Genomic DNA, 23,074 nt, shown 5'->3' with positions numbered 1-23,074 from the left:
CAGCTGAATTAATGTAAAACTGCATACATAATTACCACAGAAGAAAGCAAGGCACGCCAGGTTTATGAGAGCTATGCAAGGCTAATGTCTATGCCGCCGCCCAAGCGGCACTCATTGTTGGACTCAGCCCAGCATTCAGTGCCGGGTGGCGTCGCGGCCGACCGGCTGGGGCGGCGCTGGTCTGGCCGCGAGAGATATGGCCCCAGCGACGCCTCGGGCGGCGGGCGGCTCCACCCAGCGCCCGCGCTGATTAAGCTGCACCCAGGCCCAACTGGGTGGGCGCCGACAACGGGCCGGACGTGTGTTTTTGTGGTGCGCGGCTTGAGCAGGCGGCCATGGCCTTGTTGTCAGCCGACTTGTTGAGCTGGGCCATTACTGGATGGGGAGAAGGCCTGACATTAGTGTGACGGAAATGGAGGATCGCACCCACTGAACCAATTGCCGTTTGTTCTTAAAGCCCCGGTAAGAACATGCCCAACGACGCTCTAATTGCTAAAAGCAAGCTTCTGTTGATGTAAAAACCTAACAACCTTTCACAAAAACTTTAAAAAAACGGTTCACACACTTGCCGTCACAATGATGATCCAAAATTGTCGTCCTTGACTGCCCGTCATCGATAAGAGTACATTATTTTTGACCGTGCAAATTAAATCGCTTGACGGCGGGTTTTGTCAACGCCCGGACTTGAGAAAGCTCCAAGGTCGAATACTCGTCCGCAATGGGGAGAAAGTTTGAATATGAGACTGATGTTTTGCAATCACGCTTTTATGCGTGTTCGATGAGTCTCATGATTGGGGATTAGATGATTAGATTAGATAAGAATGTTTGGTCAGCCCCACGCGCATGCTAATGAGCGCACAAGCATACCACTCACCTTTTGTTTTTAGTACTCACTGATCACCCGGCATTCAGCATCAAACAGTCTTGGACGGCTATGTTGTGAGACAAGGTCGTATCTGCCATGGTTTTTGCGCAGTTGCTCTTATTTGAAGGCATATTGATATCGCGTAGAACCTCCAGGACCACAACAAAAAGAAAACAAAAACTTTTCAGTTCACCCGAGTACGAAGAATTCTGGAGATTCCCTGGCCTCCTGCACACTGCCGTAGATCCGGCTCATGGGTTTTGCCGTTTTTATGTTCCCACGATCGATTCTTCTCGTCTGGTTGAGCTTGTCGACCGCGGTTGGGGAGAGCCGATGAGTCTCAACCCTGAACAACACATTGTCTCCATGTTTATGCCAGAAGGCCCCAGACACATTGGAACCCAAAGGGTCTCACGGCCTCCGCGATGCTTCCACGGCATTAGTGCTGCGACAAAAACTCCTGCCGGCAAGAGTGCTACGACATTACTTCTGCCGCAGATACTTGCACACGACATTAGTGTTACTCCACAAAACGCACGCTGCAAAACTTAAATTCGTAAAACTAACATTGAACTTAAAATTGATTTTCTCAAAACCCAAATGTATTTTACTGCAAGTACTTATGCAGTCATTACATGTGCACGATATTACCTGCAGTGCGAAAGTTTATATGCGACATTAGTGCTACACGACAAAACCAATGCTTTAAAAACTTTAACTCGTCATTACCTCTACTGCGATTTGCACTCTGCAAAGCTTATCCGGCCGTTACTTATACATTGCATTGCTTCTACTGCAGAGACCTATACGCGACACCAGTGCCACACCAAAAACTTGTGGTCAAGTCTTTGGTTTAAAAGTTGCGACTGGCATATGTTCTTGAAGTACTCTGTAATGCTTTAAGCTTTGTCCTGTAGTACTCGTGTCGTGTGTGGGCTTTGTAGCAGACGTACTCTCGCCTTTAAGTGATGACTGTATAAGTCTTTACTGCTTACGTAAAGACCAGCATAAGTTTTGACAGCATAAGTTTTATAAGTCGCATAGCGCTTATATCGTGCACGGGTTTTGAATCAGAAGTAATGTGACGTATGTGTAAAGACTGCACAATTTCTGTGCAAACGTTATGACGTGTGCAAGTTTTTTAGCCATAAATATTGTCGTGTGACACTGATGTCGTGTAGGAGTCTTTGCAGCATAAGTAATGCCGCGTATAGTTATGATCAGTGTAATTTTCTTGCAGTAGAAGTTATGCCCCCATATGTAAAGTTTGTGCAAGTTTTTGCGGCAGAGGTAATGTCGCGTATAACTGATGTCGAGGCACTCCTGCCAGTTTGAGTTTTTGCCGTAGCACTAATGTCGTGGCACCCGCCGCAATCGGTCGCATTTAGAGCAAGCGCGTGTGGCGGAGCAGGGCGCAGACGGACTTTGATGATGATTGGACTTGCGGACGCGCTAACTGCACTGGCAGTATGGCGAAATGGTTTGACAATGGCTGTTCCCGCGACATGAGAACGACCCCACGACCTTCAAGTCAATCGGAAATCGATACTCGAGGTGATGCTTTAAACTAAGCTAGTGTAACTGCTGCACACTGCGGTTGCGCCATGCACAAATTATCATCAGCAGCAACAGCAGCGGCAGCCCTGCCATGCCACCGTACTGCGCTGGCTGCAGCACCGCCCCGCTCTTCCGTGGCCTGGGGCACGTGACTGTCACGTGACCGGCAGGGGCGGGCGGGTCTCACTCCCGGGCCAGCCTTCTCAAGGTCGCGCATCACCGGCCGGCGCCTCCGCAGGTGGGGCCAGGCGGCCAGCGCCGTCTTCCCGGGATCGTCTCGAACACCAGACCACAGCACCGCTGGCGAAACTGTCCTCAGCGCGATGCTGAGCTGGGCGTGCTGGCGGCACTTTCCAGAGTGGACATTTCCGGGCTCTTCACTGGCGTAGATCACCACAGGACCGACCAAACACTGACGCCAATCATCGCAGGATCAAACACTGACAACGGTCATCACGCGACCAAACATTGATATCGATCATCACATGGATAAGACAGTAGTAATAGTCTTATTCATCGGAGAAAAAGGAAGGGTGGAGATATAAATGCGCAAATATTTCGGCAACATGCCTTTATCGAGACGAATAGCAGAAGTTCACCTTACCACAGGGATCATCGTGACCGATATGCGAACGTGATGTGTGCCTTGATGTGTGATGTGTGCTAGCTTAAAATGGTTTATGTGTGTAAGTGATGCCTTATGCGTATTGCCAAATGCCTAATTGAAATCGTTTGCGCGTGTAATTGTTGCGTGATGCGTAATGCCTGTTTACATCAGCTCACCTTGCAGTTTGAATGAAGGATGATGCGTGCTGCCTGTTAAGTTGAATTCGTTTGCATGCATACGTATTTTTGCGCATTGTAATTTTTGATTAGATATGCACTGTACCGTAGTACAGTAGATAGGCTTGCAACTGTTCCTTGTTTAATCCCCTGGCTGCTGGTGCCCTGTAAAAACTGTGGCTCGCTGTTAAAAAGAAAAGTGAAAAATCGATTATCATCAGTATGCAATTTTGAACTTACTTCTGCTATTTGTTACATAACGGCGTGTTTCCGAAATATCAACGCATCTACATCTCCATTCTCCTGGTTTTTCTCCCAGGAATAAGGCTATTACTTCTGTCTTGTCTGGGTGAATAATGTTCCTCACAAATGCAATTACCAACTTACGTTATTGCGATCATCACAGGACCAAACATTGATGTCTAGATGAGGCAGTATTAATAGCCTTATTCCTCGTAGAATAAACAGGCGAATGGAGAGATCGATGTGATATTTTGCCTATTTGTCTTTATCAAAACAAATATCAATAGTAAACTATGCAGTATTTCATTACTGCATTAGTTCTGCACGGCACTACATAATCTTCAGTAGTAAATTATGCAGTTATGAGCATTTACTACTGATATCCGTTTCGATAAAGGCATGTAGCCAAATATCACATCCATCTCTTCATTCTCCTGTTTGTTCTACGAGGAATAAGGCTTTTAATACTGTCTTATCTATATGTATAATGTTCCTCGCAAAGGCCTTTGAAGTTACAGAACATTGACGCCGACCGCCACAGGACCAAACATTGGCATCGATCAACACAGAACCAAATAATGACACCGATCACCACAAAACCAAACGTTGACATCGATCATCATAGGCCTAAACATTGACAGTGATCACCTCTGGACAAAATACTGACACCAATCACCACAGAACCAAACCTTGATACTGATCATCGCTGCACCAAACACCGACGCCGATCACTACAGGACACGGAACAGCACAATAAACTTTTTCAAGGGGGCAAGGAGATTTACGGGTCTCCCAAGTAGATCTGGGTACATCCTCTGGAGACATTGGTCTGAAGAGCCCTTCGGATTCGCCACATTTTGTCAAAAAACCCTTAGATACATAATTGAATATGACTTCCTATTGGCTTGGTCAGGAGTTCGCTCTTTCTAATTCAAACCTTTTCTAGGCGGGCGGGCTCTTCATACTTTTATAGGGTCTCCTATACATTTCAAGGAATTCCCTTTAGATCATTTGGGGTCTCCCGTCGACGAACGTACCTTGACGTTATTTGTTAGCCATCTGCGTCCTCCTACGGGACACATATTGGACATCCCCTTGGTTGATGGAGCGTTTTGTGTCGCTTACCTGGGGCACCCTGTCGGCATGATGGGACCTTCTGGAATCTCAAGAGGAGCACAAATACATGCTTACCGCCATGAGAAATGGCAGGGCTGTCCCCTAGGGGTGCTGCACCTGTATGAGATCGAAACAGTCTACCCATTGTCAGCTCAGCTTATCACTCGCGGTAAATAACTCTATAAAAGCCCCTAATCAGATTATGCAGATCGCGCCTTGAATTTAGATCGGCGTCTGCAGCTTGGCAGTCGGCTGAAAGAGCCGGCCCTCCCAGCGAGGTGGCACGAGGTCCCAGCGAGGCAGCACGTTGCTGTGGACGAGCTGTTTCATACGCGACGCTGACTGCGCTGGCCGTCATCCGCTGCCAGCGGACCGGCCCGCCTCAGGGGGCGAGAGGGGGACATCGCGCCATCGGTTCGGCGGCCCCGATTAATGTGATCGCCCCCCCCCCCCCCGCGCCCAGCCCAGCCACACCCGGTTCCCTCCGATGGCCTCGCCTTCATCTCAGGCACAGCCAGAATACTTGTTTCTTTGCAGATATGAATGAGTTCGTCACGGCTCATTCCACACCACACAGCTTCGAAAATGAAAATGAGCTTATCTGGCCCGCATTTCACGCGTTCGCTATTACTCGCTACGCGAAGATGCAGAAGGAGGGCGTGCACATTAAGTATACCCAGGGGACGTTTGCCAGTCCCTTATCACATTTATGACATGACACACATGCACATGAATGAGTGTTAACAGAAATTCCAGGTAGACGCATTAAAATAAGAAGGGCGAGAGCATGCGGTGCTGTTTTACGTCACACAAGAAATTTCGCGCATCAGTGACGCGCTAAACTTGGTTTTCAGTGGAAAATACTAGTTGTATCCCATTGTGAAATTCCGCGTTCCCTCCTGTGTGATGTGTATAGCTGCACCTACATGAAGTTTTCGGCGCTGGTTCAGACATAATGTCTCATAAATTGAGAAATACACGCTCCAATTGGCAGTGTAAAATTGTCAGCGGACAGGCAGAGAAGCCTTGCATGGCTCAAACCGCATTCATGCATATCAGCGACGTGCAGAAACCGAATTCTAACTGAAAAGACAGGTCTTCTAACTCTTTCGAATAAACTGAAGCAATCACATTATTTCGTTTCCTGTTTGTGACTGCTTCCGAAACAGGACGAACCGACGCGTTAAAAGTATGCCTGCCAATCAAACCGAAACCAGATAAAGGCATGTAAAGAACGCTACAGCCGGCCCAGTCGCTTTCAGCCAGAACTATTTTTTGTACCTGCCGTAAAAAGCATCAGTTGGCCGGCGGCCTTGCCCGTCGCTGGCCTGGGCTCCGTCTGCGGCTGTTGCCGTCAGCTGTGTGAAGTACGTGACGAACAGCCGTCAGTGGCCGTTGACCTGTCGGGCGACGTGTCTGTTGGACTGCCGCTGTTAATCGGGCATCGGCACGACTGGCCTTGCCAGATTAGCGGAAATGGGGTCCGTGGCGTGGCCCGCGTGGGCCATCCCTGACGAATCTGGCTGGCGGCACCTCAGGGCTCGCGAGACACGCACTGTTGCCTTGGTGTGTCCGCCCTCTTCCCACACGGTCTTGGAGGCACGGGAGACATGGTCTGGCCCGAGCTACGCTCGTGGTCGGGCTGTTGGCGGCACCAGCCGTCGCCGCCAGTCTCCTGGCGGCACCAATCGCCGAAGCCGATCGGGGGTGGCGCCGCTAGGGGCCTGCGGCCCACGCCCAAACCAGTCAGGCGGGCGGCGGGCGGCGGGCGGCGAAGACGGGCGGCGCGGGTGAGGGACCGCCACTGGCCGCGGGCGGGGGAAGGGCCACGCCTGACCCTGGCCCGCCCCGGCCGCGGCCGGCACGGCACGGGCGCCCCGCGCCGCCGCGTCCGGCCCGGCGGCGGCGCCCCGCGCTCCGTGCGAGGACGGGCGCTGCCCCGGTGCCCGTCCTCGTGCCGCGTCAGGCCAGGGAACGGCCGACGCCAGGTCATGGGAAAGACGCGCTGCCAGTCAAGGTCTGCCGTGGAGTCGGACCCCATGTACAAAGAGTGGCGCCGCCGCGCCGCCGCCTTTGTAATGACACTGCTCGGCCCAACTGCGGCTGTACAGCCGCTGTAAAACGCTGTCACAAAAACGCTACCGGCCAGGAGTTCTGTAGCCGAACAAAGGAGGGGGAGCGCCTTCTCAGAACCCCCAGCTATCTGCCCTTCTCTGTCCTCGTCCCTTTGCCTCCATCTGTCCATCTGCGATGGCTACCGCTCACCGCCGCTCCCATGCTCTGCATGCTCATAACGGGCAGACTGGCGCACATTGCAGGTCAAGGGCTTCATTACACCCACGAACGTATTAGTTGGTAGCTTATCGTGGGAGACAGGGCTTGCTCCAACTCGACCTTGCCGATGGGTGACTGAAACTTAGCCTGCATGACATGAGGAGTATCCGCCTCGGATGCACGGACGTTTTGCAGGTGAGATCGTACTGGAATCCCAGTTTCACCGTCTATCGACGTGCACTCCGTGCAACACTCATGACTGGAAACGGCACGCCAATGGTAATACAGTATACTTTGTAAACCGTAGCACACCATAGTGTTCTTAGCGCCCGATTTTTTTCATTTGGGAACAAAACCTTGTAGCGCATTGCAATAGAAGGAAAAATAGATTGTTGGCCGAAAAGACAATGGATGGTGCAAGAATTGGAAGAAACGACGGCATTTTAAAACAAAGTCAGCTCAGGTCCAGAGCCTGAATCCACAGCCTGGATCTACCACTGGTCCATGGTCCTTTGGTGTGCATCTGGATACCAATGTCTGGATTCCAGACCATGGCAAGGCTCGTTTCCATCCCAAAAATTATGCGGCCCAATAATTAAAGTTAACTTGTTTTCTTCAAGAAATGTCGCCTGATGATACGCTTGTCCGCAAACGTCAAACAAATTACGTTCACTTAATCGAATTAGAGTGCTACGACTATAGTTCCGTGAATGTCCAATCACCAGCCATCTCTGTCCACACGTGTGGAGTAAGATTTATGGTTAAGGCAGCGTTATCTTCAGCGGTGCTGCCTGGATTACAATTGTGTACCCTGGCTGAGGCTAAATCAGGCATCCAAATTATAAATGGAACGATGGAGAGATTATCTCAGTAGTCCCAGAAAAAGTCCTGAACCTGCCAGGAGATGCCCTCCCCCCCCCCCCCCCCCCCCCTCCCCGTCCGAGCCAGTTCCGCTGAAGACAGCGTGCTCTGAGACTCCGGAAACAGGCCACGGAAAACGTGTGCGCTAACGCTTGGCTGTGAACCGTTTTGAACAGACCGGGGCACCTTTTCAAATAACGCGCGACAGTTGGTGTGAGGCGCGCGGCACGCGCCCCGGGTATACCTGTTTTCACACTTCCTCTACATCCCGATGGAGGGGGAAGGGAGTGGAGTGAAAGGATGCATCCGCTCACTCTTCCTCGCCGCGATGACGTTGTTCAACTTCAACGGCAGACCGCACCTGTACTGGCACACGACGGAAGACGTGAAGGCGCTTACCGGCTGTGCTGTACTGTATGTGATGGCTCGTCAAACGATTATCCGCGCTCACTGTGATATGAATGATGCCTTTTCTACCCTTGCATGTCTGCAGCTTCATCCCGGAGCACGCAAATCATAAAGCTGTCGAAGCTGATCACAACGATCGCTTCCGTCGTAAGATTTATATTACATAGAGCTGAAAGCAATGTCGACTTAGGTGCCTGAGGCTTGGTAGAACAAATTTTTATTTAATCACAGAAGTAATCATACACGTAATACAATTACGCATCCTGTCATTGTGTCAACTGTCATAGAGATAGTAAAATAATTACTACGTTGCCTACCACAATGCCGATTATGGCCTGTTAATCACAAGTTTCACATTCCCATCATTAAGGAGAAGATTATATTTCCCGTGCGAAGGAAGAGCTCGTAATTGCCACGTCGGTGATGGTAATGCGTATATGTGATACATCCATCGGTGAACAGGCGCAGACGCCACACGTTTGCAACTCACTCTCCACATAGTTATTGTCGCATGCGTCATACCTTTTGCACAACGGCGCTGGCTTTGCTTTTTACAGTGCTAGGACTAGTGCTCTGCAGATGACGTGTTTGAGAAAAATTATGGATGCGGAGTGACGCGGCTGGAAAAAGCGCTGAGATTCTGCCACCTTATGTTTTGGAACAGATCGGGATTTTGAAGCTTGAAATCCAACATTATTGTTTAACTTTGCATGCATATTTTGCTGGGCAAGCGCCGTTTTTTCCTGCTTGAGGCATTGCAGTCGAGGGCAACGGCTGCGGATGACTGCACGAGCCCATGCCGACCAAATGGACTGTACGTTTTTATTAGCGCTTCCACCCAGGGCGCCAGGGAGTGTTTCCTCGGTCCGTGCCTCCCGCTGACGGGGCGCCCCCTCTCTGTCCCGGCAGGTTAGCGGGCTGCTGGCGGTGCTGCTGGTTGGCTGCTGCTCGGGCGCCACACTGGCCCGCTCCGCCGCCGCCTCCGCCGCCCCACTCGGGCCGCGCCGCGCTCGCGTGCTGCACCAGCTGATCGCTGACCGGCTGGGCGCCACCGAGCAGCCGCCGGAGCCGTCTTCCACCTGGGCGCCGTCCGACCACCACTACTATGTATACGAGTACGAGTACGAGTACGACGACTACGGACCCGACGTCTTCGATGGCGATCCACCAGAGGAGTTGGAAGGGGTCCCTCCGGCAGAGTTGAGAACTTCTGGCGGAGTTGTCGCGGCTCCGGCTGAGTCAAAACTGGCCGCTGGGACGCAGTCAGCCGCGGCAAAGTTGAGACCCTCTGCCGGGACGGCTTCAGTCCCAACAGAGCCAAGACTGGTCGCTGGGACGCAGTCAGCCGCGGGAAAGTTGAGATCCTTTGCCGGGTCGATGTCAGCCCCAACAGAGTCGAAGCCCTCTGCTGAAACTCAGTCGTCCGCGGCGGGGGCGACCGATGCTCTGGGAGACCTGAAGCATGGCGACGAGAACGGCAAGACACATCTAGCTTTATCTGTTCTGGTGTCCGAGGAAGCTAGCCTCAGAAATTCCCACACAAGCTCGTCTACAACAACCACAACAACCACACCAACTACAACGACAACCGCAACAACAACTACAACGATAACAACCACGTCCACCACACCTTCTCCAACGACCACTGCAACGATAATTACGACTACTACGACAGAAACGCCGCTAACAGCTCGCAGAGCGACCACAAAGAGGCAAGACTTTTCTAAGCTCTCTCCTCACAGGACCGATGCATTGTTAGAGAAGGCAAATGAAGTCTCCATGCGCAAATTGAAAGAGACTGAAATCGACTTTGAGCAGAAGGCGTCCGGCAGCGACAAGGTGGTCGCCTACCAGCTGCGCGTGGCAGCCCTGGACTCGCAGCCGCGAGACAATCCGCAGTTCTTCGTGCCGCCGATCGTGCGCCGGCCGTACCGGCGCCGCGTGGCCCTCACCGCCACCGGCAGGGGGCGCAACGAGCCCAGCCTGGGCGACCGGCTGGCCGACCAGGTGCGCCGGGAGCTGGCGCTCCTGCAGCGCCAGGAGAGCGCCACGCTCGGACTGGAGGCGCCGCGGCCGGCTGCGGAGCCCGCCTACCGTCACCCGTTCATCCCGACGCCGCCGACGACCACCGCCGAGCCGTACCGGCACCCGTTCGTGCCGACTCCGCCGAGCACCACCAGCCAGCCGTACCGACACCCGTTCATCCCCACTCCGCCGACAACCACCGCCGAGCCGTACCGGCACCCGTTCGTGCCGGTGGCGCCGGGGGGCACGCGCCGGCCGGCGGCGGCGACGGCGCCGGCAGCGCCGCAGGCGCGCCGCGTGGCCGACGGCAGGCCGCCGCTGCCCACCATCGTGCACCAGGAGACGCTGGAGGCCGGCTTCATAGTGGGCGAGTACGGCGAGGTGCGCGGCGGCGGCCAGGTGCGCGGCGTCAAGTACGCCGCCGACAGTAACGTCGACCGCCGCCTGCTGGAGGCGGCGCTGGAGCAGTTCCTGCGGCTCTGAACGCCGCCGGCGACGCCCGGGTCAGGTCGGACCGCCGCCCACGGCATCCGACCGTGGCGAAGTGGTGGGCAGTGACGCCTGTGAGTGGGGGCGTGGCGGCGGTCGATGGTCCGTGACGACTTCAGTATGATGGGCTCGGGATGGTGTGAGGTTCCAGTGCCAGCTCAGTGCCATCTGTGGCGTGCTAGAAAGCCAATGCGCCGCAGCGCTGGTGGGTGCGCACCTACAGCGCAGTTTCCTGTCGTTTGGCAGATGGTTGAAATGCGATTTTGCTGCCGGCACCCACAGCGATGCGGCTCCTTTACGAAAGACGTTTGAAATATGAATTCCCTTGAACATCCAGCGAAAGAAGGACAAGTGGATCTAGTATCGATGCGTTTTAGATCAGCTAGGTCTGAGCACTAATTGCACCCGTGTCAGATAGACGTAGGCACGACTCTACGCATAGTAGACGGATGTCGAAGGGAGAGAACCACTGATGTCATTATTCAGCGCATTGGTCACAGTGGACAAAATTTGAGACCCTGTGCAGGCATCCGACCATCTGGGGTGAACTTCTTGGCTCGGTCCCGGACCTGGAACGACAGATTCGGAGAGCTGATGGTACATATCTTGTTAAGCATTCTTCAGCTTGTATAGCCTCTAACAGCTTTCGCGCAGAGGCCGGAGTCCTGATGACAACGTCGACTTTTTTAGCTACATTGTCGATATCTTTAAGGGTCTGTGTTCCATAGAAAAGTCTGGCAAGCTTATAGCAATAGGTGCTTCAAGTCACGCTCAACTACGACACAAACGCCGCATGCTTCCTCTCTGCGCCTGTTATATGTCCTCTCCCGTCTCCGCTGTTGCTAAGACGCGTTCACGCACGGTAGTTGCCAGTATCGCCGTGATATACGCCAGTTACCGCTCCGATCCCGTGGTCGTGTGAATGCCTGCCAGCATATCGGTGTAGTCACCCAATATATCATCCACATCGTAATACATGATCAACTAAAGCAGAGACATTTCTGCGCATTTCCGGTAGAGAGGGGGTGGGGGACGGTGTGTGCCACATGTCTCTGATGTGGTCGGCGAACTGAATGGCGGGAGGCCAAATTCACTTATCGGCGAATGGCTTGCGATCGGCTTTGGGAGACGAGGCGGGCACTGATTTCGGTTTGGCAGCTGGGCTGAACGCATGAAAGCGAAGTCCATTAATCTGATCCGCGCCCCGTGAGTCAGCAGCCCCATTAGCCAATCATACAATAGGGTTTCCCATATGGCCTCCAGTCAGTCGGCAAATATTACACCTGAAACTGACCCCTTCGCTTCCTGCCTCTGCTCTCTGAATAGCTTAAAGGAAGCTGACCAACGACCAGTAACGAGCACCTTTCAAGCTTTGAGTGTGGTGAGGCAACTCCGCACGGGGGTAAATCGCGTGATGACCAGGATTGGTGGCGTACAAGAAAAACGCCGGCCCAGCCCCATGAAGCCCCGAGACGAGGCGCCCGCACAGAGCGTCCTGCATGTAATCGGTATGATCAGAACGTGTGCGATGGCCCACCCATCCCTCCGGGCATCGGCTTGCACCGGCTGATGCGGAAACTCCGCTTTCTGTTCGCCGAGCAGATTAGGAGCTGCACCGGTCAATAAATTTCCCTGCAAAAGCCAGTGGAGGCCACCAGAAGCTCACTTGAAGCAGCCATATTGGCCGATTGCTCTAGTGTGTGGTAGTCCACCATTAAGCTTACAATACCAGTTTCTGTTGGCTGGAGGTTCAGAGCAGCACACATTAACGCAGCATCAGATGGAGATAAATGTCAGAAAAATGTCAGGACGATCCCATTTTTATGCGGAAATCCCCCTCTCCGACAGGAGACATCTCCTTAAAAGCATGTTCGCTCGGCCGGCGCTGTAAGGAGACCAGGGATTTATTTATATATGTCCAGTCAATAGCTGGCCCGGCGGATCGAATCGGACTTTTATATTTCGTTGTCACTGTAACTTTACGACGCACTCAGCTGCTGATGCTATCATGCCACCCGCCTCTCAGCCTGGCAGGAGGAGCGAGCACTGTGGAGAATCGAGCCCCGTGCCTCTAGTTTCCCAGACGCGCTGCCCAACCACTGCACTATCGTCACCCCTTTTAAGGCCTCATGAGTTCAGAGCGAGCAACTGTCCATTAGTGCCTGCTGGATGGCAGGGCACAAGACTCGGAAGGCTACTGCTGCAACCGAACGCACCGCCTCGAGCGATTCGGACCACACCCAGAGCGCTCCCGCCTCCCCTCCATCCATCAACAGGAACCGGGGCTAATCGTGCGCTCCGGCTAAAGCAGCAGGAGCGAGGCGAGCCAGACGACGAAATGACGTGACACTGTGATCCGCTCCCCAATGTCACGCGCCACGATCTGGAGGCGAGTCACGCATCACGAGAGAACCATCGCCACCGCAGTCCGCACCGCCAACTGGGTCAGTGGCGCCGGCCAGTGCCGACTGCGGCGGCGTCGAGCCTCGTTCCGCCGCTCGACGGGGCCGGCCGCGCGCCGCCCGGGCCGAGCAAGGCCGCTGGCCGCCTGCCCGGCAGACGAAGGACGGGAGCCGTCGGCGGCGGCGGCGAAAGCGGGGGCGGGGCAGGGGCAGAGGCCGTCCTCTATACCGATGCGTGACAACACGCAGTCGCGTTTGGCCCTGACTTCCGGACCTGTTGCGGTATTGAGCAATATACCGGGTGCCACTGCTCGTCACCAGCAGAAGGGGGCTTATTAGCATTTAAAGCTGGCTTTTTGCTTGGACATCTGGGGTCCAGAACTCAGATATTCTTTAGCAGAACCACGCTCAAGCTCCAAAACCCGTCTTTTTTTGGCGCACGAGGACTTTTGTTGCTTTCTTTGGTTGGGCAGGTGATTTCCTAACGCTTAGGATTTCCTAACGCGAGATACGACTATTTTAAATGGCTCTGTCCCTCGTCTCGGCGCCGACCGAACATTCGATTTGCGCCGGAGTCGGCATCAGGAATGGACGCCGGAATCCGGATGCGCAGACAGTCATGAATGTCCTGGAATGGGCTGTCACACTGGTTTAGCTTGGCGCATTAATGGTTGCGGCACACTAGCTCCTCAACCACAACAAATTATATGACAGACCAAACGATTATTGTCAGGACTGTCTCCCCCATCTCTGGATTGCCAACCAAATGACTCCAACCACGCCGACATCAAAATTTGCTTGGGCGATCAGCAGACGACCCGTGACTGGGTACAGCCTGATGCTTAACGAGGGCAAAGGACCACTTATGGCTTCTTTCGGACAATCATTTCGGCAGGCACGTGGACAGCTGCCAAACATGACAATCGCTGTCCTTCAGCTGTTTTGAGGCTGACTCCTCGACATAGAGGAGTATCGGGCAGACCGATGTGACCTGCGGGGCAAATCGTCAGAAAGAAGCCCCGGGCGGACCGATGTGACCTGCATTGCAGTTGATCGTTCTCATAGACCGCCGAGTCATTGGATGCATTTTGTCGACGTGGAAAATACTGGGCCGCGCAGGACTACGACGACAACGTAACGTCCCGTGATCAAGAATGGCAGCAGAAACGGCCAATGGCCGGGCTGCGAACCGCCGTGGACAGTCGATAATTGGCTAAATATCGCGTATGTGCTGCACTGTACAACCAGGAAATTCTTTTCTTCGCAAAATTGCAACACTTTCGGTCCTTTTGAACAGAACTAAAGGGCATCGCCATCTTCATCGCACGCGTATTCATGCTACTTTTTGGCTTCCGATATCCCTTAGTCATGAAAACGTTCGTCAAAAGAACTCATGGTCGAAGCTCCGTGTGGCGTAATTAGGCCCAGGTGCTGTGTCTGCCTGAAGGCAAGCGAAAATCCCGTTCAGAGCTAAAGCCGAGATTGCATCTCGGCTGGCACAACACTCATGATCATTACTCACACATTTCATGCCCGAGTAGTCTGTGCTCGGGCATGAAGCGGTGTGCGGGGCGCAGCGGGAGGGCAGTCATACTTGTCATGCATACTTGTCTGCATGACAGTTGAGATTGGCAATGGTCAAACACGGCCTTCCGCTCTCCCCTAGCACAGGACAACATTGATAACGTACACGCATCGACTGCTCTCACCAAGATAATAGCCGCTACCAAGCGTTGTCTGGGTGGGTCGTGATATGAATGATTTGGTTCGGGAGTGGATTCCGGGACCAGTTTCCCAGACATCTGTGCCCTTACATGGCTTTGGGCGCGGCAACCACTTACCACGACCGCGATTACCTTGGTAGGAGAAGGATCACGCTGATGTCACGTCAAATCCATCAGAGCCGCGCGCAAAACCGCACCAGCATAGACATGGCATTACATTTCAGAGATCTATCAATTACGTTACGCATTTTTGTTCATCCTCCGTTCCCCTCTCCCTGTTTACGCAGCGTTCTGCATAGCGTCCCAATCTGGCAACACTCACAAGGCTGCTGAGACGGATGGGCAAAAAAACGGACTTGTCCTGAAAGAAAACCAACAGTATCCGGTCTCAAGGTTTTGAAAGATTTGAAAGAGTTAAGATGAAATACTTAAGCATGATTCGAAACACCTGCACGTGATGCTACGCTGTTTAAACCCGCCGCCTCCCCTTGTTGCGTTTTGGTCACGCTCCATTACCTTAGGGTCGTAGAGTCATTGAGAGAGACATACTGTCGACTATGTTTGGGCAAAACGAAACTTTATGACATGTCATTAACGAAACAACCAAAATAGAATCCGGAATTGCACGAGCAACGTAGGGTAGTTCAATCCCCATCCTTCAACTTAGCCATACGCAGGAGTCTTGAGATGAACAAAAATCGATATCAGTGCGGGATGATAGTGAAAATGGCCAAAACCTACCGGCCAATTTTCAAAAATTTGAGCTATGTTCGACCAATATTCATAAGTCTTATAAATGCCTCGCAAGTCTATCGCAATAGCAACCGTGACAGGTACCTCCATGTCAATGTAATTAATCCTAAGTTATTTTCCCTGACAGCAGCAAGTCATGCATCGATGCGCGTTGAAAATTACATACACAGCTGAAAACGCGGATCGACTACACACGCTTGAATGACCCATGGTTGTTGCCAATTTTCTTTTCATGAAAGGCCAAGGGTCCATGCTCCTTTTTCAGATGCATAGACTGACTGAAATGTTTCTCAATGCACTTGTTATCCCAGTGTTCCAGACAGATAAGCTGCTGGGAAAGGATAGGTCATGAAATATCAGTGGTGGTCGCATTCTTTCGGACTCCGTCAAAGGCACGAGAATAGGGAGCCTGTGGCCGTAGCTGGCAGAGCCACTGACCGGGGAGGAGGGAGCGCCAATTGTTTATGGAGGACGAGTCGTGAAATCATCAAAAAACCTAAATAAAGAGGAGTGAAAAACTCTGCCTGTAATCACTGGCATTCCCCAAAACGGCCTTCGTTATACGCAAATTCCTCGTGTGCCTTTCGCTGCGCCACCGCAAGGTGTGGAGCCGCGGGAACCAGGAATGCGGGCAGGGGCTGAGCCCTACAACTGTCTGAAAAGTTAGCATTAACCCTGTGGGCGTCGACCTAAAACAGCTACTCCAAATAGCTATCATCTCTTCCCCTTTCCAACGTAGAAGGACGTCCGTCCCCCCATTCTAGCGATATTTTATCGCAGTGTCATAGCTTCTTCTCAGTACAGTGCACTATCATCTGGGCCAGAGACCATACTATGCATAGGTGAATTATCGTGTGCATGTGCACTGTACAGTGGCAAACGTTCGCAGGAAGATATATCTTGTGTTTTAACCCCGGAGGTGCACTATGGCTTGGACGCCCGATTCCAAATGGCTTTGTTTGTTTGTTGGTTTGTTGAGGGAAATCTGTTCATGTAATACAGTGGTGACCAAAGCATCCCAACGAAAACGCTCCTTGAGGATCAAAGAGTTCAGTTATCTTGCCAGGTCTGCACCACCGGCGTATATGGTGTGGCTCTAAGTGCAGCCAAACGTTCTCTGATGTGCGCTCAGACTGGTAAAAGCGACTGCGGCATTTACCGGGTTCAATCGAGCTAGGCGAAGGCGATGTACGTCACACACTGCTGCTGCATTGATCCCCCTCTGCGTCACTATTACGCAAAGCAAGCTTCATCCCCTGCCGCGTAGCTGTGGATCCACATCCGATCAGGGGCATGAGGGGACGCTCAAGTTTGACTTCAGGGATGGGTTACCGCGCGTTGTGCCCCCCATTGGGGAAAAAGGACGGGAGGAGGGGGTGTATTTGTTCCCCTGAGAAATGGCAGGTAGTGGTTCCGCCGTAGGTGAGCATTACGTAGGATTGGTATATGCAGCCACTGCGTGACCAGGAAAAAATTGTAAGAGCTCGAAAGAGAAAATAAACTAGTTAGGGGATGTCTCTTCAGGTTATATGAACCACATGCCACCACGTCATAGACTTCAAATAAGGTAAACAAACGCTTGCACGCTTGCTTCGCTGAGTACAACGTGAATAATTTACAGCTCTTAATTATATATTATTTGCAGTGTAAATCACGCTTCTAGGTGTCCTGGTTGCCGAAATGTGGAGCGAAACGTGACAATAACTGAAACGCCATTCACTTAGCGCAGCGAAGCAAGCACGCAAGCGCTTGTTTCGCTGCGCTAAGTGAAAAATTAAGAACTTTTCGTTGTATATCTTTTGCAGTTGGAATCGCAGTTCTAGGTGGTCTGGTTGCCCAGATATCGTGCAAAGTGTGAAAGACTCGGACGCAGGCCGCGCGCGGTACTGGCGGTCTCCGGCGGCCGCCAGCAGTAGAGAGCGTATTTCGCCGCGCTCTCTGCAGCACAACCTATTCCATGGGATGGGCGAATGGTCGTGGGGTGTGGCCGGTGATTTTTGCCCCTTCCATCAACTGTCAACCTTTTGGATGATGGCAGCGCGCGCTGCCGTTGTATTAAACAGCATTGCATTGTATCGAAGAGTGAAAATCGGCCGGTAACGGCCAAATCTATCTTGCTGGCTCGTGCACGCGTTACACGCAGCACGTGCAACATGACAATTCATGCAACGTCTTTGTCTGTTCGATTTGTTATTCATGCATGCCACTCCTCAGTGCCTCCGCGCTCTGGGTGCCGAGATGTGGCACAAAGCGTGTAAACCCGTGGAATAGATCAAAAGCCATCTTCCTGGCTCGTGTGTGCCCGACACGTGTAACGTGCCACCCCGCGCTTGCGACACTTGTGACACCATGGGATTTCCCGTTCAATGGCCTATCGCAGCATGCCAGTCTCGTGCTACTACGTGCCATAAGAACGGAAATCCCGTGTAAAGCGTAGAAATGGACGAAATCGGCAAAAAGCTTCACAGCTAATGCGCACGTGTCACATGACTCTTACAGCATGGCATTGTACACGTTTCAGTGATTGCCCGTTAGATCACCTATCGAAGCATGCCAGTCTCTGTGTACTTCATTCCTGGTTTCTGAGATATCACTAAAACGTGCAAGCCCCTCAAAACAGCAGAATCGCGTAAATCTATAGCAAACACATGGGCGCCATGACATGTGACACGTGTCACCAACCATTATCATCTCGCTCCTCCCATTCATCATTGAGACGCACCAAGCCCAGGTGTGTTAGTGCCATAGGTGCCGAAATGTGGCACAAAGGGTACAAATCCGTGGAAGAGAGCAAAATCCATCTGTGATCCCGTGCAGTGTAATACATATGACCGTACCATTTCGATTATTAAAACTTGGCATCTTGCAAGTTGTCCTGCAATTTACAGCGCAACGGTGCGTTGCACAAACTCGCGATGCGATTGAACGTGTACCCGCGTCAATTGCAAATGTTGGGAAACAAAATCCGGGCCTGTACGCCCACGGCGACCGCTATGCACAGCGCGCCGCCGACCGCTACGCCTGACCCGAGATCGCTCCCGCTACGCCTGATTCCTCGCCACCGCTACGCCTGACCCGAGATCACTCCGTCTACGCCTGACTCCTCGCCACCACTACGCCTGACCCGAGATCACTCCGTCTACGCCTAAGTCCTCGCCACCACTACGCCTGAACCGAGATCGCCCGCCGGCCCACTGCCGGAAGGCGGCGGGCCGGCGGGCACATTCTGGCCCACTTGAAGGCGCGCCAGCATGCTCGTTCTTTACATGAAGTGATGCATATGATAAGATGATTATAGATATATAATGATAATTATATTTTTTTCATATGAAAGCAGGCGATGTGAGCAAAGTCGAAAGCCGCCGCGCCAACGCCCATTTTAACCCTTAACACCTAAGGCGTACGCCGGGAGCCGGGGCGGTGACTTGCCGCCGTCGCGTCGAAAAAGCCGTCATGCAACCTCCTAGTGTAGGCTCATTTGCACGGGCGTAGGAACAGGGGGGCCAGGGGGGCATGGCCCCCCACTTTTCAAGGTGGGGGCCAGCAATGTTAACCGGCCCCCCACTTTCAGATTGAGGTTGAGTTTGGCTTCATTTTGCACTACACTAAACATGCATGTCGAGTTACCCAGTTCACCAACAATATCCTTAAGATGCGTCATCTTTTTTGTTTGCTCATTGACCATCGCTTAATGTTACAGCCGCAAGGCCGACGCAGCACGGCCTTGAGACTGTAACGCCGGGCGTCGAGGCTGTCATTGCTATGACTTGCGAGCGCGCATGTTCAGGACAATATTACATAGTTTTCTTATCAGTAATCAGCTCTGACGGCATCATCAGCGTCTTAAGACGAACATGGGTTTGCTATGTTAATACAAATTAGGTACCCCATTTCATCTACAATCTAGTCAGGGAGAACTCAATATTCTCTGAAGAACACAGAAAAACACGGAAGTGGTGTCTATGTGACAATTATCGGACTACCTGTGATGATCAGGGTGGTTGTTACGCCATAGGATGAGGATTTCTGTGCTGATCCAGAACTAACTGCACGGGCCAGAGGGCCTCCCGTGTCAGGGAGGGGAACAATGTGATATGATATATCCTTCTAATGGCCTCCGGATTGACCAGCAGACCCCACACCGTGCCGCCAGAATGATAGCCAGAAGACGCTTTGCGATGGGACGGAATGGCCCTTCAGCCCTTGACCGGAAACGGTGATGTACCCATGGTGTTCTAATCAAGAGGCCCCTTGCCCGGATGAAAATAAGGGGTCTTATTATTGTTGAGTAAGTGGGTGTCTCATTATTGTTGAATAGGGTGGGTCAAAATGAGCTTGAAGAAGCGAGCAAGGTCATGCCATGTTTGTCTGAGAACGTTCATTTTTCAGAATGTATTATTGCAACAACTTACATCAAAAAGCCTGAGCATGTCCGCCCGCAACCTGGAGAGCAAGGCCTGTGCAAGCAAGGCCTGATGGCCTGTGTTGCAACTTCCGTAAAACCGATAAGTTTCGGCCACTGCAAGTGCCAAAAGACGGCGGGCGCCGTATTAATCTGTGTTCTGGATAGATAAATGGCTGCAAAAACACGAACAATGGAGATCTTACCTTTAATCTTCCAGTTCACTCCATAGATTTCAGCCCAACTTCGCGGTGCTTTAGGGGCCAATTTGTTCTTTTCATCAGTTTATAATTGCACAGTAAAATATGCTCTCAGACTGCCTTCTAAATGTAAAATCTGATGTCATAAAGCGTTCAAGAATGCTTTTTCAGAAGCGTCGTCATTTTCGTCCACCCGTTGGCCACAGTTCAATATTAGCTGCTAGGCCGACGTTGCGCGGCCTTCGGAGACTGCAACGCCTGTGATCGAGGCTTGTGTTTCTAATATTTTGGAGAACGCATGCTCAAGCTCACGTCACATAACTTGTATTACTAGCCGATTTAGGTGTTTAAAGGTAATAATTTCAGAGGCGTCAGCACTTTTGTCCAGCGTTGGGCCAAGGCTAAATATTTTAGCTACTGGACTAACGCGCCGTGGACTTTGGAGACTGCAACGCCTGGTGACAAGGTTTTTGCTGCTAAGATTTGCGAGTGTGCATGATAAAAAGTACGTTACATAAATTGTATCACTAATCGATTCTGACTGAGTGGCAAACATTTTCAGACAAACATGGCTTGGCCATGTCAATACACATTGTTGGCCACTCGATCTGCAATCAAATTTTCATCCTCAAATTTGGACCAAACATAGCGATCTACAAGCTACCTGCGCGATGTCCTCAATGACTTAAGAACTCAGATATTTTTGGACAGAGCATCTGAGTTCTATCGGTTTAGAAAGAGTCTTCTAGCTATTGCAAATTAAGAGCGCCGTTGATTTATTCCATGCAGTCACTCAACGCCTGATTACTGCAGTTTATTGACCTCAAAATACAAACAGAAGTGAGCTCACGGCTGCTCCTGGTTTCTGTTCTGGTTACAAGGCAAAAATAACAATCATACGAATAAAACTGTGTCACTTTTTAACAAGTAAGCTATATCCTTTTTTGTGGGGGGGGGGGGGAGATCACCATAAGATGGGCTTTCGTCAACCTTGCGTTTCCCCTTGGCAAGGCTCTGGCTACGCCTCTGCCTACACACAAAAGCAAATCAAGTCGTATATGTTGCATGATGGACAGTGAAGTGTCTGTTGGGCCAATTCATGCCCAAGGCAGACAGCTTTCCGGAGGCTGTTTTTCTGCGATGCTGTGGCATAAGGGAAGATAATTCGAAAAAGATACTGCTGCAGGTGTCCAACACATTTTTCATACGCCATGTAGTAGTAACGCTGATCCAAAAGTATGCAACAAAGCAGCCATACGATCAGTTCGCAGTCAGTCGTGCGGGAGACATCCAGGCTAGGGCACTGACCATCGACGACGGACAGGAGCAGGGCTCAGATAAGAAGCATATGACAGATGGGCCTTATTATGTGGTTTGATTTTTAAAAGAGAACCTCCAGTTTTATGGCTTATGTCACGTGGCTTCTAGCAGTTCCGAGCTCCCGAATTTGTTTCCGCCTAAAATGCTGTGACAAGTCTTATCTCTTGAAAAACAGCCAGCGAAATGAAGGCGCATGACAAATCTGTTGCACTGTGAGCCATCAATCAACTTTCAAAATTATCATCAGCCTACTTTCAGGCCGTATTTTAGCATCTACAATGAGGAAGCGAATGCTTCCTCAGTGACCCAAAATGTCTACCCGCTCGTGGAATTTCGCCTCCCCAGGAAAGACAATGCTAAAATGGACGAATAATCTAGGGAAGCTGGATAGCCATATTTGCCAAATAACAGATGAGTCGAATAGGCAGGATTGTGCACCAGTAAGAAACAGCTCTAGATGCACATCTAGCAAAGCAGTCATGGCATTTGAATAAAGGGCGATAACAACCTCCATCCCTACCCCCCCCCCCCCCCCCTCCCCGATCATCGGTCTCGCTTTCCAGAAAAAGTTCCTGAAGTACACCCTGAGCTTTCCCCCCCACTCCGCACTTTTTGAAACGTTCCTACGCCTATGCTCATTTGTGAGCGACATTTTCCAAAATGGGGTCAACAAAGGGGTGCATGAGAGACAGCACGAATCGGCCGACACGCTGCTGTAGTTTTCAGCGCTAGATCACGCATAGTTTTGACGGCAGCGGCTTGTATTCGGTGCCGATAAAACTCGGCCCGTAGCAACTTGTAATGGAATTTGCAGCACAACGCTGCGTCGCACAAACTCGCGATGCACACTGAAAATGTAGCCGATTCAATTGTGAAAGTTGGGAAACAAAATTCAGGCCTCTACCTTCTTTCCGTGCCGAGATATAACGGAAAACGCAAATCCGCGTCAAAAACGACGATTTCAATTTTCAACACGTGTACACGTGCCACGTGTGACGTGGCGCCAAAAACGCACCCAACTGCGATGGCCCACTCAGTGCTCTATCGCACCGTGCAAGTTGCATGTCGCTGTGACCGTTGGTTACCGAGATACGGCCAGGGAAGCGAGGCATGTCAAGCAGTCTGCCGGAATCGCGAAATTGGCGTCGCCCGTGTTAACCCTATGGGTTTTTTTTGCGTTGTTTTCTTCGCTCTGCACGCGCTCATTTTTGAGAAATGCAGAATTTTGACGCTATTCTGCCAAGCGCAGCCGGCGGATCTAGGTCGTGTGTAAATTTCATGCAAAACTCCAGATAGTTTGGCCTGCAGCTGAACCAACGGACACACACACACACACACACACACACACACACACACACACACACACACACACACACACACACACACACACACACACACACACACACACACACACACACACACACACACACACACACACACACACACACACACACACACACACACACACACACACACACACACACACACACACACACACACACACACACACACACACACACTCACCCTATTCCTTTAGTAATATAGTTGATTGACTGATGATGTTCCTTTAGTAATATAGTTGATTGAATGGTGATTGATTTTGTGCAACACGCCCCCATGTCTACTACGGGTTTTTGGCCGGTGTCTGTCCG

The 23,074-nt window shown here is 51.7% G+C and overlaps 1 protein-coding gene across 1 annotated transcript in view; it reads right to left on the bottom strand.

Annotated features, from left to right (window-relative positions):
* Positions 1-12,923: 12,923 nt before the first annotated feature.
* LOC119100692 (U3 small nucleolar RNA-associated protein 15 homolog) overlaps positions 12,924-23,074 on the bottom strand; it is a 31,219-nt gene continuing 21,068 nt past the window's right edge. Inside the window, exon 9 of the mRNA XM_037223769.1 lies at positions 12,924-13,004. Within this exon, the coding sequence (XP_037079664.1) occupies positions 12,924-13,004 (81 nt within the window). The remainder of the gene's footprint in view (positions 13,005-23,074) is intronic.

Source organism: Pollicipes pollicipes, unplaced genomic scaffold (assembly GCF_011947565.3).
Source record: "Pollicipes pollicipes isolate AB1234 unplaced genomic scaffold, Ppol_2.1 Scaffold_4881;HRSCAF=5763_pilon_pilon_pilon, whole genome shotgun sequence".
Taxonomy (NCBI): Eukaryota; Metazoa; Arthropoda; class Thecostraca; order Pollicipedomorpha; family Pollicipedidae; genus Pollicipes; species Pollicipes pollicipes.
The sequence above is the reverse complement of the archived record's forward strand: the minus strand, read 5'-3'. Positions and strand labels throughout refer to the sequence as shown.